General features: G+C 42.3%; 1 protein-coding gene and 1 long non-coding RNA gene across 2 annotated transcripts in view; one reads left to right on the top strand and one right to left on the bottom strand.

Annotated features, from left to right (window-relative positions):
* Positions 1 to 842: 842 nt before the first annotated feature.
* On the top strand, positions 843 to 4673 carry LOC139029266 (uncharacterized). The gene is made up of 3 exons (XR_011481560.1): positions 843 to 923; positions 2208 to 2304; positions 4506 to 4673. It is a non-coding gene; the product is annotated as an uncharacterized lncRNA (long non-coding RNA).
* A 3417-nt stretch (positions 4674 to 8090) lies between these two features.
* Positions 8091 to 14614, bottom strand: part of insra (insulin receptor a) — a 102307-nt gene continuing 95783 nt past the window's right edge. The window contains exons 22-23 of the mRNA XM_024010235.2: positions 9312 to 9446; positions 8091 to 9113 (exon numbers count right to left, since the gene is read on the bottom strand). Of these exons, the coding sequence (XP_023866003.1) occupies positions 8720 to 9113; positions 9312 to 9446 (529 nt within the window). The 3' untranslated portion in view covers positions 8091 to 8719. The remainder of the gene's footprint in view (positions 9114 to 9311; positions 9447 to 14614) is intronic.

Raw genomic sequence — 14614 nt, 5'->3', positions numbered from 1 at the left:
AAAATCATGACATCACTGATCTTCAGGTCAGAGCTCTAGAAAGAGGCCAGAGTTCCTGACTTGCAATTCCCGATTTGGATGACTTTCAAAACGTATTTTCCCAGTCTGAGCTCGTTTTTTTCCAAGTTCCCAGTTGTCTTGGATTTAATGAAGTCTGAGATTTCCCAGTTCCGAGTTTCCAGTTGTTTTGAACGCGGCAGAAGTCATGCTGGATTGACAGCATGGCCAATGTATTAAACCTTTTCTGGCCGATGGTGTTGCGTGTGAATGCTTATCCATTTAAGATTTGGAAAAGAGACCCTTAAACCCAGACTTGGACCACACACCCTCTCCACTGAATAGCAGGCAGGGATAGCAAACTAGTGATTCCTCTGCAACGCTTGCAGTTAGCCACTAATTTCATCCAAACCACTCATTGTTGAATTTGCGATTTCCAACTTGTTGTGTAATGTTTATATCTAATGGCCGATGAGCACCAATACGTTTTATCTCTAATTTCTCTTTATATGACAAGGTTTGAAAAGGGTTTGCCAGTAGATTGTCAACTTGATTGATGATGATGACTGCTTGACTAGCTTGTTAGCTAAGATTTTGAAAGTATGATGTTGACATGATCAGTCCAATCAAAGCTACGGTAGATATAACGTGATTTGATGTCATTTACCAATTACCTTGAGCCTTCTTGGATGGGCACTTCTAATGTAAATCTATGGCAACACCCAAGGGGCTTGAATTTTGGAGTTCAGTGAAGTAGTGTCCCCATGCGTGACAGAACACTGAGCCAATCACGGTGCAACTGGAGAACATTACCAACCCCTACACTGTGTATTTTCCGCTGGCTGCCCCACCATCACAGAAAGCACTGAGCTAGGCTGAAACCTGCATTTTGGAGCTGCCTTCTCAAGAGCAAAAAAGAGACAAATGTTTGTATGCAGCTTTATTAACACTTAATTTTTTTTTTTTATTTTTTTTTTTACATTGTTTGCAAACTGATATGTGACACATATTAATGCCAAAATAACATGCAAAACATGCAACTTTTTTGGGCTAAACATATGGGTCTCAAATGACGGTTTGGGACCCTGAATGATGGGTTGCCACTGAACATCATACATGTATCATCAATTGCCAACATCAATGCGTGCTTAAGTATCCTTAATAGGCAGCTTGCAAAAACAAAAACACATGATTCAGCAGCGGCTCGAGCGGTCTGCTTTGCAGCTCGAGCCCGACTCGGCGCCTGTCTTTCCAACGGTCGTTGTTTGAGTCACTCCGTTGGTTAACAGTCGAGGCCAGCCGGAGAATATAACAAAAAGTTACAAATACGTAATTGTAGCTTTTGTATTTGTAGTAGTCTATTTCGTCGCAGTCACTAATTAGTTTGGACGTTGTGGTTTGCTTAGATTCTTGAATGGTCATGGTTGTTTTCAAAGTTTATCCGTTAACGTCAGCTAACGTTAATGTTAGCTATCTATCTTAGCCAACTGTTAGAGCAGAGGTAGCTAGCTAAGTCAATACATTTAGGGTATATCCTGTGTGATATTAGGTCGTTAATTGAGCTACAGTTGAAGTCAGAACTTTACATACACCTTAGCCAAATACATTTAAACTCAGTTTTTCACAATTCCTGACATTCAATCCTAGTAAAAATGACTTAGTGTATGTAAACTTCTGACCCACTGGAATTGTGATACAGTAAATTATAAGTGAAATAATCTGTCAGTAAACAATTGTTGGAAAAATGACTTGTGTCATGCACAAAGTAGATGTCCTAACTGACTTGCCAAAACCATAGTTTGTTAAGAAATTTGTGGAGTGGTTGAAAAACAATTTTTAATGACTCCAACCTAAGTGTATGTAAACTTCCGACTTCAACTGTAGCTAGTGTTTTTGTTTGTAAAACTGGTAGTCTAGCTAAGACTAGACAAGAAAGCACCCGGTTAACATAGTTACTGTAGCTAGCTAACAGTCAGTTAGCCACGCTAGCTAATCTTAGCTAGCTAGCTATGTCCAGTGAGTCACAAAGGACCCCAACTGGTATCAAGCGCAGATGGCAAAGAGCTCTCCAAGATTCAATGATGATAATGGTTTATTTCGTTTCAAGTGTACTATGGATGATAAACGCTGAATTACAGTAACACATACAATATGTACAGTGCATTCAGAAAGTATTCAGAGCCCTTGACTTTTGCCACTTTTTGTTACAGGCTCTGGCTGGGCCACTCAAGGACATTCGGAGACTTGTCCCGAAGCCACTCCCACGTTGTCTTGGCTGTGTGCTTAGGATCGTTGTCCTGTTGGAAGGTGAACCTTTGCCCCAGTATGAAGTCCTGAGCGCTCTGGAGCAGGTTTTCATCAAGGATCTCTCTGTACTTTGCTCCGTTCATCTTTCCCTCGATCCTGACTAGTCTCCCAGTCCCTGACGCTGTAAAACATCCCCCAGCATGATGCTGCCACCACCATGATTCACCATAGGGATCAAATCAAATTGTATTAGTCACATACACATATTTAGCAGATGTTATTGCGGGTGTTGTGAAATGCTTGTGTTCCTAGCTCCAACAGTGCAGTAGCATCTAACAATTCACAACCATACACAAATCTAAAAGTAAAAGAATGGAATTAAGAAATATATAAATATTAGGACGAGCAAGGTCAGAGTGGCATAGTCTAAAATACAGTAGAATAGAATACAGTATATACATATGAGATGAGTAAAGCAGTATGTAAACATTATTAATGTGATTAGTGTTCCATTATTAAAGTGGCCAGTGATTCCATGTCTATGTATATAGGGCAGCAGCCTCTAAGGTGCAGGGTTGAGTAACCGGGTGGTAGCCAGCTAGTGATGGTATTGGCCAGGTGATGAATGGTGACTGGTTTCCTTCATGACGCTTGGCATTCAGTCCAAAGAGTTCAATCTTGGTTACATCAGGCAGAGAATCTTGTTTCTCATGGTTTGAGAGTCCTTTAGGTGCCTTTTGGCAAACTTCAAGTGGGCTGTCATGTGCCTTTTACTGAGGAGTGGCTTCCATCTGGCCACTCTACCATAAAGGCCTGGTTTGTGGAGTGCTGCAGAGATGGTTGTCCTTCTGGAAGGTTCTCCCATCTCCACAGAGGAACTCTGGAGCTCTGTCAGAGTGACTATCGGGTTCTTGGTCACCAATTGCTCAGTTTGGCATTCCCTCAACCAGCTTCATGGAATGCATTTAAATTCAAATGTATTCTTGGTTGAAAGTTAATTTGTGGAATTTCTTTCCTTAATGCGTTTGAGCCAATCAGTTGTGTTGTGACAAGGTAGGGGTGGTATTCAGATGTCCCTATTTGGTAAAAGACCAAGTCAATATTATGGCAAGAACAGCTCAAATAAGCAAAGAGAAACGACAGTCCATCATTACTTTAAGACGTGGTGGTCAGTCAATCCAGAACATTTCAAGAACTTTGAATGTTTTTTCAAGTGCAGTCGCAAAAACAATCAAGCGCTATGAGGAAACTGGCTCTCATGAGGACTGCCACAGGAAAGGAAGACCCAGAGTTACCTCTGCTGCAGAGGATAAGTTCATTAGATTTACCAGCCTCAGAAATTTCAGCCCAAATAAATGCTCCAAAGTTCAAGTAAAAGACATCTCAACTGTTCAGAGGAGATTGCGTGAATCAGGTCTTCATGGTCGATTTTCAGAAAAGAAACCACTACTAAAGGACACCAATAAGAAGAAGAGACTTGCATGGGCCAAAAAGCACAAGCAATGGATATTAGACCAGTGGAAATCTGTCCTTTTGGTCTGATGAGTCCAAATTTCAGATTTTTGGTTCCAACCGCCTTGTCTTTGTGAGACGCAGAGTAGGTGAACGGATGATCTCTACATGTGTAGTTCCCACCGTGAAGCATGGAGGAGGAGGTGTGATTGTGTCGTGGTGCATTGCTGGTGACACTGTGACTTATTTAGAATTCAAGGCACACTTAACCAGCCTTCTGCAGCCATACGCCATCCCATCTGGTTTGCGCTTAGTGAGACTATCATTTGTTTTTCAACAGGACAATGACCCAACACACCTCCAAGCTGTGTAAGGGCTATTTGACCAAGAAGGAGAGTGATGGAGTGCTACATCAGATGACCTGGACTCCACAATCACCTGACCTCAACCCATTTGAGATGGTTTGGGATGAGTTGGACCGCAGAGTGAAGGAAAAGCAGCCAGCAAGTGCTCAGTATATGTGGGAACTCCTTTAAGACAGTTGGAAAAGTATTCCAGGTGAAGCTGGTTGAGAGAATGCGAAGTGTGCAAAGCTGTCATCAAGGCAAAGGGTGGCTAATTTTAAGAATCTGAAATATAAAATATATTTTGATTTGTTTAACACTTTTTTGGTTAGTACATGATTCCATATGTGTTTTGTCATAGTTTTGATGTCTTCACTATTATTCTACAACGTAGAAAATAGTACAAATAAAGAAATACTGGAATGAGTAGGTGTCCAAACTTTTGACTACTACTGTATGTGGCAGGGTCTACAGACAATCACAGATTACAAAGGGGAAACCAGCCACGTCGGGGACACCGACGTCTTGCTTCTGGACAAGCTAAACACCTTTTTCACCCGCTTTGAGGATAACACAGTGCCACCGATGCTGCCCGCCTCCAAGGACTGTGGGCTCTCGTTCTCCGTGGCCGATGTGAGTAAGACATTTAAGTGTGTTAACCCTTACAAGGCTGCCGACCCAGCCGGCATCCCTGGCCGCATCCTCAGAGCATGCGCAGACCAGCTGGTTGGAGTGTTTACGGACATATCAAATCAAATTGTATTTGTCACATGTGCCGAATACAACAGGTGTAGTAGACCTTACCAGTGAAATGCTTACTTACAAGCCCTTAACCAACAATGCAATTTTAAGAAAATACCAACATGTCCACCATTGTTCCTGTACCCAAGAAAGCAATGTTAACTGAACTAAATGACTATCGCCCCATAGCACTCACTTCTGTCATCATGAAGTGCTTTCAGAGGCTAGTTAAGGATCATATAACCCTCTACCTTACCTGACACCCTAGACCCACTTCAATTTGCATACCGCCCCAATAGATCCACAGACGATGCAATCGCCATCGCACTGCCCTATCCCATCTGGACAAGAGGAATACCTATGTAAGAATGTTGTTCATTGACTGTAACTCAGCCTTCAACACCATAGTACCCTCCAAGCTCATCATTAAGCTTGGGGCCCTGGATCTGAACCCCGCCCTGTGTAACTGGGTCCTGGTCTTCCTGATGGGCCGCCCCCAAGTGGTGAAGGTAGGAAACAACACCTCCACTTCGCTGATCCACAACACAGGGGTCCTACAAGGGTGCGTGCTCAGCCCCCTCCTGTACTCCCTGTTCAACCATGACTGCGTGGCCACACACGCCTTCAACTCAATCATCAAGTTTGCAGACGACTCAACAGTAGTAGGCCTGATTACCAACAATGACGAGACAGCCTAAAGGGAGGAGGCGATAATAACCTCTCCTTCAACGTCAACAAAACGAAGGAGCTGATCGTGGACTTCAGGAAACAGCACCCCCCTATCCACATCGACGGGACCGCAGTGGAGAAGATAAAAGCTTAATAAATGGTCCACCCACAGAGACAAGTGTGGTGAAGAAGGCGTAACAGCGCCTCTTCAACCTAAGGAGACTGAAGAAATTCGACTTAGCCCCTAAGAACCTCACAAACCTTTTCAGATGCACAATTGAAAGCATCCTGTATCACTGCCTGGCACGGCAACTGCACCGCCACCAACCACTGGAGAGCCCTGAGGGTGATGCGTACTACCAAATGCATCACCAGGGGCACACTGCCTGCCCTCCAGGACACCTACAGCACCCAATGTCACAGGACGTCCAAAAAAGTCATCAAGGACATCAACCAGCTGAGCCACAGCCTGTACACCCCGCTACCATCCAGAAGGCGAGGTCAGTACAGGTGCATCAAAGCTGGGACAGAGACTGAAAAACAGCTTCTATCTCAAGGCCATCAGACTGTTAAATAGCCATCACTAGCCGGCTACCACCCAGTTACTCAACCCTGCACCTTAGAGGCTGCTGCCCTATATACATAGACATAGAATCACTGGTGACTTTAGTAATGTTTACATGCTTCTTTACTCATTTCATATGTATATACCGTATTTTAGTCAATGCCACTCTGACATTACTCGTCCTAATATTTATATATTTCTTAATTCCATTCTTTTACCTTTAGATTTGTTTGTATTGTAGTCAATTGTTAGATACTACTGCACTGTTGGAGCTAGTATTTCGCTATAACTGCAATAACCTCTACTAAAAATGTGCATGTGACCAATACAATTGGATTTGATTTATACAGAACAAAAATATAAACGCAACATGCAACAATTTCAAAGATTTTTGCTGAGTTAGTTCATCTAAGCAAATCAGTCAATTTAAATAAATAAATGAGGCCCTAATCTATGGATTTCACATGAATGGGAATACAGATATGCATCGGTTGGTCACAGATACCTTAAAAAAAAGGTAGTGGCTTGGATCAGAAAACCAGTCAGTATCTGGTGTGACCACCATTTGCCTCATGCAGCGCGACACATCTCCTTCGCATAGAGTTGTTCAGGCTGTTGATTGTGGCCTGTGGAATGTCCCACTCCTCTTCAATGGCTTTGCAAAGTTGCTGGATATTGGGAACTGGAAAACGCTGTGTACGCGTCGATCAAGAGCATCCCAAACATGCTCAATGGGTGACATGTCTGGTGAGTATGCAGACCATGGAAGAACTGGGACACTTTCAGCTTCCAGGAATTGTGTACAGATCCTTGTGACATGGAGCCATGCATTATCATGCTGAAACATGAGGTGATGGTGGTGGATGAATTGCACGACAAGGTGCCTCAAGATCTCGTCACCGCATCTGTGCATTCAAATTGCCATTGATAAAATGCATTTGTGTTTGTTGTCCGTAGCTTATGCCTGGCATACCATGGTCTGCGGTTGTGAGGCCGGTTGGACAACTGCCAAATTTTCTAAAATAACATTGGTGGTGGCTTATGGAAGAGAAATTAACATTCAATTCTCTGGCAACAGCTGTTGGACATTCCTGCATTCAGCATGCCAATTGTACACTTGCTCAAAACATGAGACATGTGGCATTGTGTTGCGCGACAAAACATTTTGTGTTGTGCCACATGTTAAAGTGGCCTTTTATTGTCCCCCAGTACAAGGTGCACCTGTGTAATGACCATACTGTTTAATCTGCTTCTTGATAATCCATCCACCTTACAGGTGTGACATATCCTGGCAAAGGAGATATGCTCACTAACAGGGATGTAAACAAATATGTGCACAAAATTGAAGAGAAATAAGATTTTTGTGCGTATGGAACATTTCTGGGATCTTTTATTTCAGCAAAGACCGACCTATTAGATGATTTGTACACATGACACCATGACATAGTAAACAACAACAAAGTAAACAGTAAGAGAAGCATGTGGACAGAAAAAGAGCGTGGTCATGTTGCACCGTGCTGCTTTATTTATGAAGAGCAGACAGTTCGATTTGATCTGATATCAACGGGCCAAGCCAAGAGAAAATACCAAATGCTGCTGGTTTATCACAAGTCCAAATGATTATTAGTATGAATTCTGGATTAGAAAAAAATAAACATAAGAGACAAACATGTAAAACCTTTTTTTCTACAGACTGGAAATACCTCATGAAAGACAATGTATGTCAACCACTATGTACAAAAAAAAATATTAATAATATATTTATATTTTCTATACCCACTAAAATATATAAAAAGAAGCAGCTATGTCTTCTGAGGAACTCGTTTCTTTCGTCAAAATGTCTTTCTGAAACAGTTTTTTAAATATCCTTCAGTTGTAAATGTGAAAACTCAAAGAGAAAATGAAACGTAAATAAATTAAAAATATATAACCCCAAAAATCTGTTAATTATTTCTGTGTGATGCTGGAATACTGCAGAGTGTGAGGAGAAAATTGACAACAAGCTTCTCCAGTGGATCGATAAAGTTTGTTTGAAGATTTAAAAATGGATTTGAAACATTCATCCATCCAAAAGTTAGTTCTCAAGTGTGTCGTTCGTTGACGACTTGAGAGTACAAAGATACAGAGACACAGCTCCATGACATAAGATGCAGGCTACAGCCAGAGATAGAAGAGAAGGGCACTTTTACATTGAGCGACCCAGGTGGACCTCCATGGCCCAGGGAGACCCAGGGACCCAGTGAGGGCTGACCTGCCAAGGGAGAGCGCCTCGGCCTGGGCAAGGGACAGTCTGGAGAGTCCTCGGGTTAGCAGCCTTCTGGTTGTCCCAAAGTTAGATTCACAGTTGATTCCCCCAAACCGCCACCCATTTGTGGAAGATTGGAAATATATTTTTTAAGGATCAAAGACTAGAAAGAAGCACGGGGGGGTTCTTTCTTAAATACAAAAAGTGTCTGTGTGGTTGTGTGTGTGTTTCCTGTGTGAACATTAACATACATACCGTAGTCTATTTGATGTGGCATCTTTACAAGAGAGCATTAACGTCCTGAGATATGTACACTTCGAGAGGGCCTCTGAGTGATAAAAGTGTTTATCTATATAAAATGAAAAAACAAACAAAAATATATTCATATATATGCATCTGTGTGAGGGAAAAGGTTGGGCTTAAGGGGAGATAGGGATACGATATCCATATAGTGTTCTGTTAGGAGGGACTAGACCGAGGCAGAGCTAGTATCCGTCCGTTCGTCTTTCCCCCGTTCATGTGTGTGTACGGGACGTGTTCCTCGTAGCTGTTTTGTCTCAACCCCAGTGACGAACCCGCTTCGTCCCTCTCCGAGCTGTGGTCTCCCCTCTGAGAGTACGAGGAACTGTGGTCCCCTCTCTGGGAGTAGGAGGACGGGTCCAGGGGAATGCTTTCCATGTTGTCCATGTCTAGGTCAAAGTCCTCCTGCTCCTGAGGCTTGTTTTCCTGACTGTAGTAGAAGGAGACCTCCTGGAAGGACCGGTGAAGGTCCTCGTGGAGCATTTCGATGATCTCCTGGAAGCTGGGACGCAGCTTGGGGTTATACTGCCAGCACATCGACATCAGGTCGTGTCTGAATAGCAGGAGAGAGGAGCTGCTGTTACATCATATAGTTAAGAGCTGATGTTCGTTGTCGTTAAAACATGATTTCCTCAATATCACACACAAAAGTGTAATCCATGTTCCATACAGTTCCCTTCAATAATGATTAATCTTGCTATGACCAGTCACAGCTGGACATAGATATGTACAGTATGGAGGTGAGACTTACAGCCGGTCAGCACAGTTGTCTGGTCGGTCCAGAAATCCTCCGTCCATGACGAACTTCAGGACCTGCTCGTTGGACAGGCCCTGGTACGGCTGCTCCGCTAGGGTACTGACCTCCCACAGCACCACACCAAATGACCTGGGAGAGACACACAAAAACATAGGAGAGAGAAAAAAATCAGTGGCAAGGAAAAACTCCATAGGTGGATAGGTAGGGAGGGAGAAAATCTTGAGGATCCAGATTCTGTCCATCTGGACCAGGGATGGGCAACTCCAGTCCTCGGGGGCCTAATTGGTTGCACACTTTTGCCCCAGCCCCAGCTAACACACCTGACTCCAATAATCAAATAATCATGATATTCAGTTTAGAATGCAATTCGTTTAATCAGCTGTGTTTACTAGGGACACGATGGTGGTAGGCCTGATCACTGACGACAATGAGACAGCCTATAGGGAGGAGGTCATTGACCTGGCAGTGTGGTGCCAGGACAACAACCTCTCACACAACGTCAGCAAGTAGTGTTAAGCAATTTATTGCTCTTTGAGGTCAGTTCGGTTTCGGTTTGGTTATTACAAAAATAATCACGGTTTTCCATTTAGGTTTCGATACATGTGGGTTGAATGCTGTAACACAGAATAAAACAATAAAAGTCCCACAGTCGTGACTATTACTGCTTATCACTTATTAACATTACTTTAATACAATATTTGTTTTATTTGATTACTATTATTTAATTCCAAGTCAACTCATACAGTATAGAGCTGCTGCCTATGCTGTCTGACAAAATCACTATTTTAGTAGTTCTTCAGAGTAATAAATAAGGCATTATTTTATGAGCTGAATACCAACTTTCAATCACTTACAGTGTCTTGCAAAAGTATTCATCCCCCTTGGCGTTTTTCCTATTTTGTTGCATTACAACCTGCAATTTAAATTGATTGTGAAATGGACACACACAAAATAGTCCAAATTGGTGAAGTGAAATGGAAAAAAATGACTAGTTTCAAAAAATTCAAAAAACAAATTTGCGGAAAAGTGGTGCGTGCATATGTATCACCCCCTTTGCTATGAAGCACCTGAATAAGATCTGGTGCAACCAATTACCTTCAGAAGTCACATAATTAGTTAAATAAAGTCCACCTGTGTGCAATCTAAGTGTCACATGATCTGTCACATGATCTCAGTACATATACAGTTGAAGTCAGAAGTTTACATATACCTTAGCCAAATACATTTAAACTCAGTTTTTCACAATTCCTGACATGTAATCCTAGTAAAAATTCCCTGTTTTAGGTCAGTTAGGATCACCACTTTATTTTAAGAATGTGAAATGTCAGAATAATAGTAGCGAGAATGATTTATTTCAGCTTTTATTTCTTTCATCACATACCCAGTGGGTCAGAAGTTTACATACACTCAATTAGTATTTGGTAGCATTACCTTGAAATAGTTTAACGTAGGTCAAACGTTTGGGGTAGCCTTCCACAAGCTTCCCACAATAAGTTGGGTGAATTTTGGCCCATTCCTCCTGACAGAGCTGGTGTAACTGAGTCAGGTTTGTAGGCCTCCTTCCTCACACACACTTTTTCAGTTCTGCCCACAAATTTTCTATAGGATTGAGGCCAGGGCTTTGTAATGGCCACTCCAATACCTTAACTTTGTTGTCCTTAAACCATTTTGCCACAACTTTGGAAGTATGCTTGGGGGTCATTGTCCATTTGAAAGACTCATTTGCAACCAAGCTGTAACTTCCTGACTGATGTCTTGAGATGTTGCTTCAATATATCCACATAATCTTCCTGCCTCATGATGCCATCTATTTTGTGAAGTGCACCAGTCCCTCCTGCAGCAAAGCATCCCCACAACATGATGCTGCCACCCTCATGCTTCACGGTTGGCATGGTGTTCTTTGGCTTGCAAGCCTCCTCCTTTTTTCTCCAAACATAATGATGGTCAGTATGGCCAAACAGTTCTATTTTTGTTTCATCAGGTTTTGGAGCAGTGGCTTCTTCCTTGCTGAGCGGCCTTTCAGGTTATGTCGATATAGGACTCGCTTTACTGTAGATATAGATACTTTTGTACCTGTGTCCTCCAGCATCTTCACAAGGTCCTTTGCTGTTGTTCTGGGATTGATTTGCACTTTTCGCACCAAAGTACGTTCATCTCTAGGAGACAGAACGCGTCTCCTTCCTGAGCGGTATGACGGCTGCGTGGTCCCATGGTGTTTATACTTGAATGTTATTGTTTGTACAGATGAACATGGTACCTTCAGGCGTTTGGAAATTGCTTGTGGAGGCCTACAATTTTTTTTCTGAGGTCTTGGCTTATTTATTTTGATTAGGTAGGTCTTGAAATACATCCACAGGTACACCTCCAATTGACTCAAATGATGTCAATTAGCCTATCAGAATCTCCTAAAGCCATGACATTTTCTGGAATTTTCCAAGCTATTTAAAGGCACAATCAACTTAGTGTATGTAAACTTCTGACCCACTGGAATTGTAATACAGTGAATTCTAAGTGAAATAATCTGTCAGTAAACAATTGTTGGAAAATTGGAAAAATGACTTGTGTCATGCACAAAGTAGACGTCCTAACCGACTTGCCAAAACTATAGTATGTTAACAAGAAATTTGTGGAGTGGTTGAAAAACGAGTTTTAATGACTCCAACCTAAACTTCCGACTTCAACTGTACACCTGTTCTGAAAGGCCCCAGAGTCTGCAACACCTCTAAGCAAGGTGCACCACCAAGCATGTGGCACCATGAAGACCAAGGAGCTCTCCAAACAGGTCATGGACAAAGTTGTGGAAAAGTAAAGGGTTGTGTTATAAAAAATATCAGAAACTTTGAACATCCCATGGAGCACCATTAAATCCATTATTAAAAATTTGAAAGAATTTGGCACAACAACAAACCTGCCAAGAGAGGGTCGCCCACTAAAACTAACAGACCAGGCAAGGGGGGCATTAATCAGAGAGGCAACAAAGAGACCAAAGATAACCCTGAAGGAGCTGCAAAGCTCCACAGCGGAGATTGGAGTATCTGTCCATAGGACCACTTTAAGCCATACACTCCACAGAGCTGGGTTTTACAGAAGAGTGTCCAGAAAAAAGTCATTGCTTAGAGAAATAAATAAGCAAACACGTTTGGTGTTCGCCAAAAGGCATGTTGGAGACTCCCCAAACATATGGAAGAAGGTACTCTGGTCAGATGAGACTCAAATTGAGCTTTTTGGCCATCAAGGAAAATGCTATGTCTGGCGCAAACCCAACACCTCTCATCACCCCGAGAACACCAACCCCATGCTGTGGGGATGATTTTCATCGTCAGGGACTGGGAAACTGGTCAGAATTGAAGGAATGATGGAAGGCGCTAAATACAGGGAAATTCTTGGGGGAAACCTGTTTCAGTCTTCCAGAGATTTGAGACTGGGATGGAGGTTCACCTACCAGCAGGACAATGACCCAAAGCATACTGCTAAAGCAACACTCGATGGGTTTAAGGGGAAACATTTAAATGTCTTGGAATGGCCTAGTCAAAGCCCAGACCTCAATCCAATTGAGAATCTGTGGTATGACTTAAAGATTGCTGTACACCAGCAGAACCCATCCAACTTGTAGGAGCTGGAGCAGTTTTGTCTTGAAGAATGGGCAAAAATCCCAGTGGCTAGATGTGCCAAGCTTAGAGAGACATACCCCAAGAGACTTGCAGCTGTAATTGCTTCAAAAGGTGGCTCTAAGTATTGGTGGGGGATAGTTATGCACGCACGCTCAAGTTCTGTTTTATTTGTCTTATTTCTTGTTTGTTTCCCTTTTTTTTAAGGAAAAATGCCAAGGGGGTGAATACTTTCGCAAGCCACTGTAGATCAGGGTTTCCCAAACTCGGTCCCGGGAAAAAATGAACAAAATGGAATTCAAATAATTGAACAGATGTCGGTCAATTAGTTGTTTAAAACTTCTTAGGCATAGGGGGAAGTATTTTCACGTCCGGATTAAAAGTGTGCCCAAAGTAAACTGCCTGTTACTCAGGCCCAGAAGCTAGGATATGCATATAATTGGTAGATTTGGATAGAAAACACTCGAAAGTTTCTAAAACTGTTAAAATAATGTCTGTGAGTATAACAGAACTGATTTGGCAGGCGAAACCCCGAGGATAGTATTTCATTTCATAGTATTTCCCAATTGTTTTCTATGGGAAGCCCTATTTAATAGGAACCTGGTTGCAGTTCCTATGGCTTCCACTAGATGTAAACAGTCTTTAGAAATCGTTCAATGTTTTTCTTTTGAGAAATGAAGAAGTATGGCTGTTCTTTGTAAGTGTCACTCCAGGTGGAGTGGGTATTCCAGGTGGACCCTAATGTTTGGTGCGCGTGAACTGGAACGCGCTTCATGTTGTTTTTATCCAGTATTGTTAACAGTTTATCCCGTCTTAAATTTTATCGGTTATTTAGGTTTTAGGATACCCGAGGTTGGATTAGGAACGTTGTTTGAAATGTTTGGACCAAGTTTACAGGTAATTTATTAGATACTTTGTAGTCATGTTGGGCGAGTTGGAACCGGTGTATTTTTGAATCAAACGCGCCAAATAAATTGACATTTTGGGGATATAAAGAAGGAATTTATTGAACAAAACGACCATTCATTTGGGATTGCAAATAGAAGAAGATCTTCAAATTTAAGGCATTTATTATATCGTTATTTCTGACTTTTGTGTCGCCACCTGCCTGGTTGAAAATTATTTTCATGTGTTTGTATGCGGGGTGCTATCCTCAGATAATCGCATGGTCTACTTTCGCCGTAAAGCCTCTTTGAAATCTGACACTGCGGCTGGATTAACGAGAAGTTAAGCTTTATTTTGATGTATTACACTTATATTTTCGTGAATATTGATATTTCTGTAGTTTGAATTTGGCGCTCTGCAATTTCAGTGGATGTTGTCAAATCGATCCCACTAAAGGGATTGGCGCGCGAAGGGATCACTAACAGGTTTAAAACGGAAAAATAACCGACATTTCAGTTAATCGCTCAGCTCTATCAGCAAGACAAAGGAGCTGATTGTGGACAACAGGAAACGGAGGGCCGAGCACCCCCCATCCACGTCGACAGGGCTGTACTGGAGCGGGTCGAGAGTGTCAAGTTCATTGGTGTCCACCTCATTAAGGAATTAACATGGTCCACACACCAACACAGTTGTGAAGAAGGTGTGACAACGCCTCTTCCCCCTCAGGAGGCTGAAAAGATTTGTCATGGGCCCTGAGATCCTCAAAAAGTTATAAAGCTGCACCATTGACAGCATCTTGACTGG

This window comes from Salvelinus sp. IW2-2015, linkage group LG19 (assembly GCF_002910315.2).
Source record: "Salvelinus sp. IW2-2015 linkage group LG19, ASM291031v2, whole genome shotgun sequence".
Classification (NCBI taxonomy): domain Eukaryota; kingdom Metazoa; phylum Chordata; class Actinopteri; order Salmoniformes; family Salmonidae; genus Salvelinus; species Salvelinus sp. IW2-2015.
This window is presented reverse-complemented; position numbering and strand designations above follow the sequence as displayed.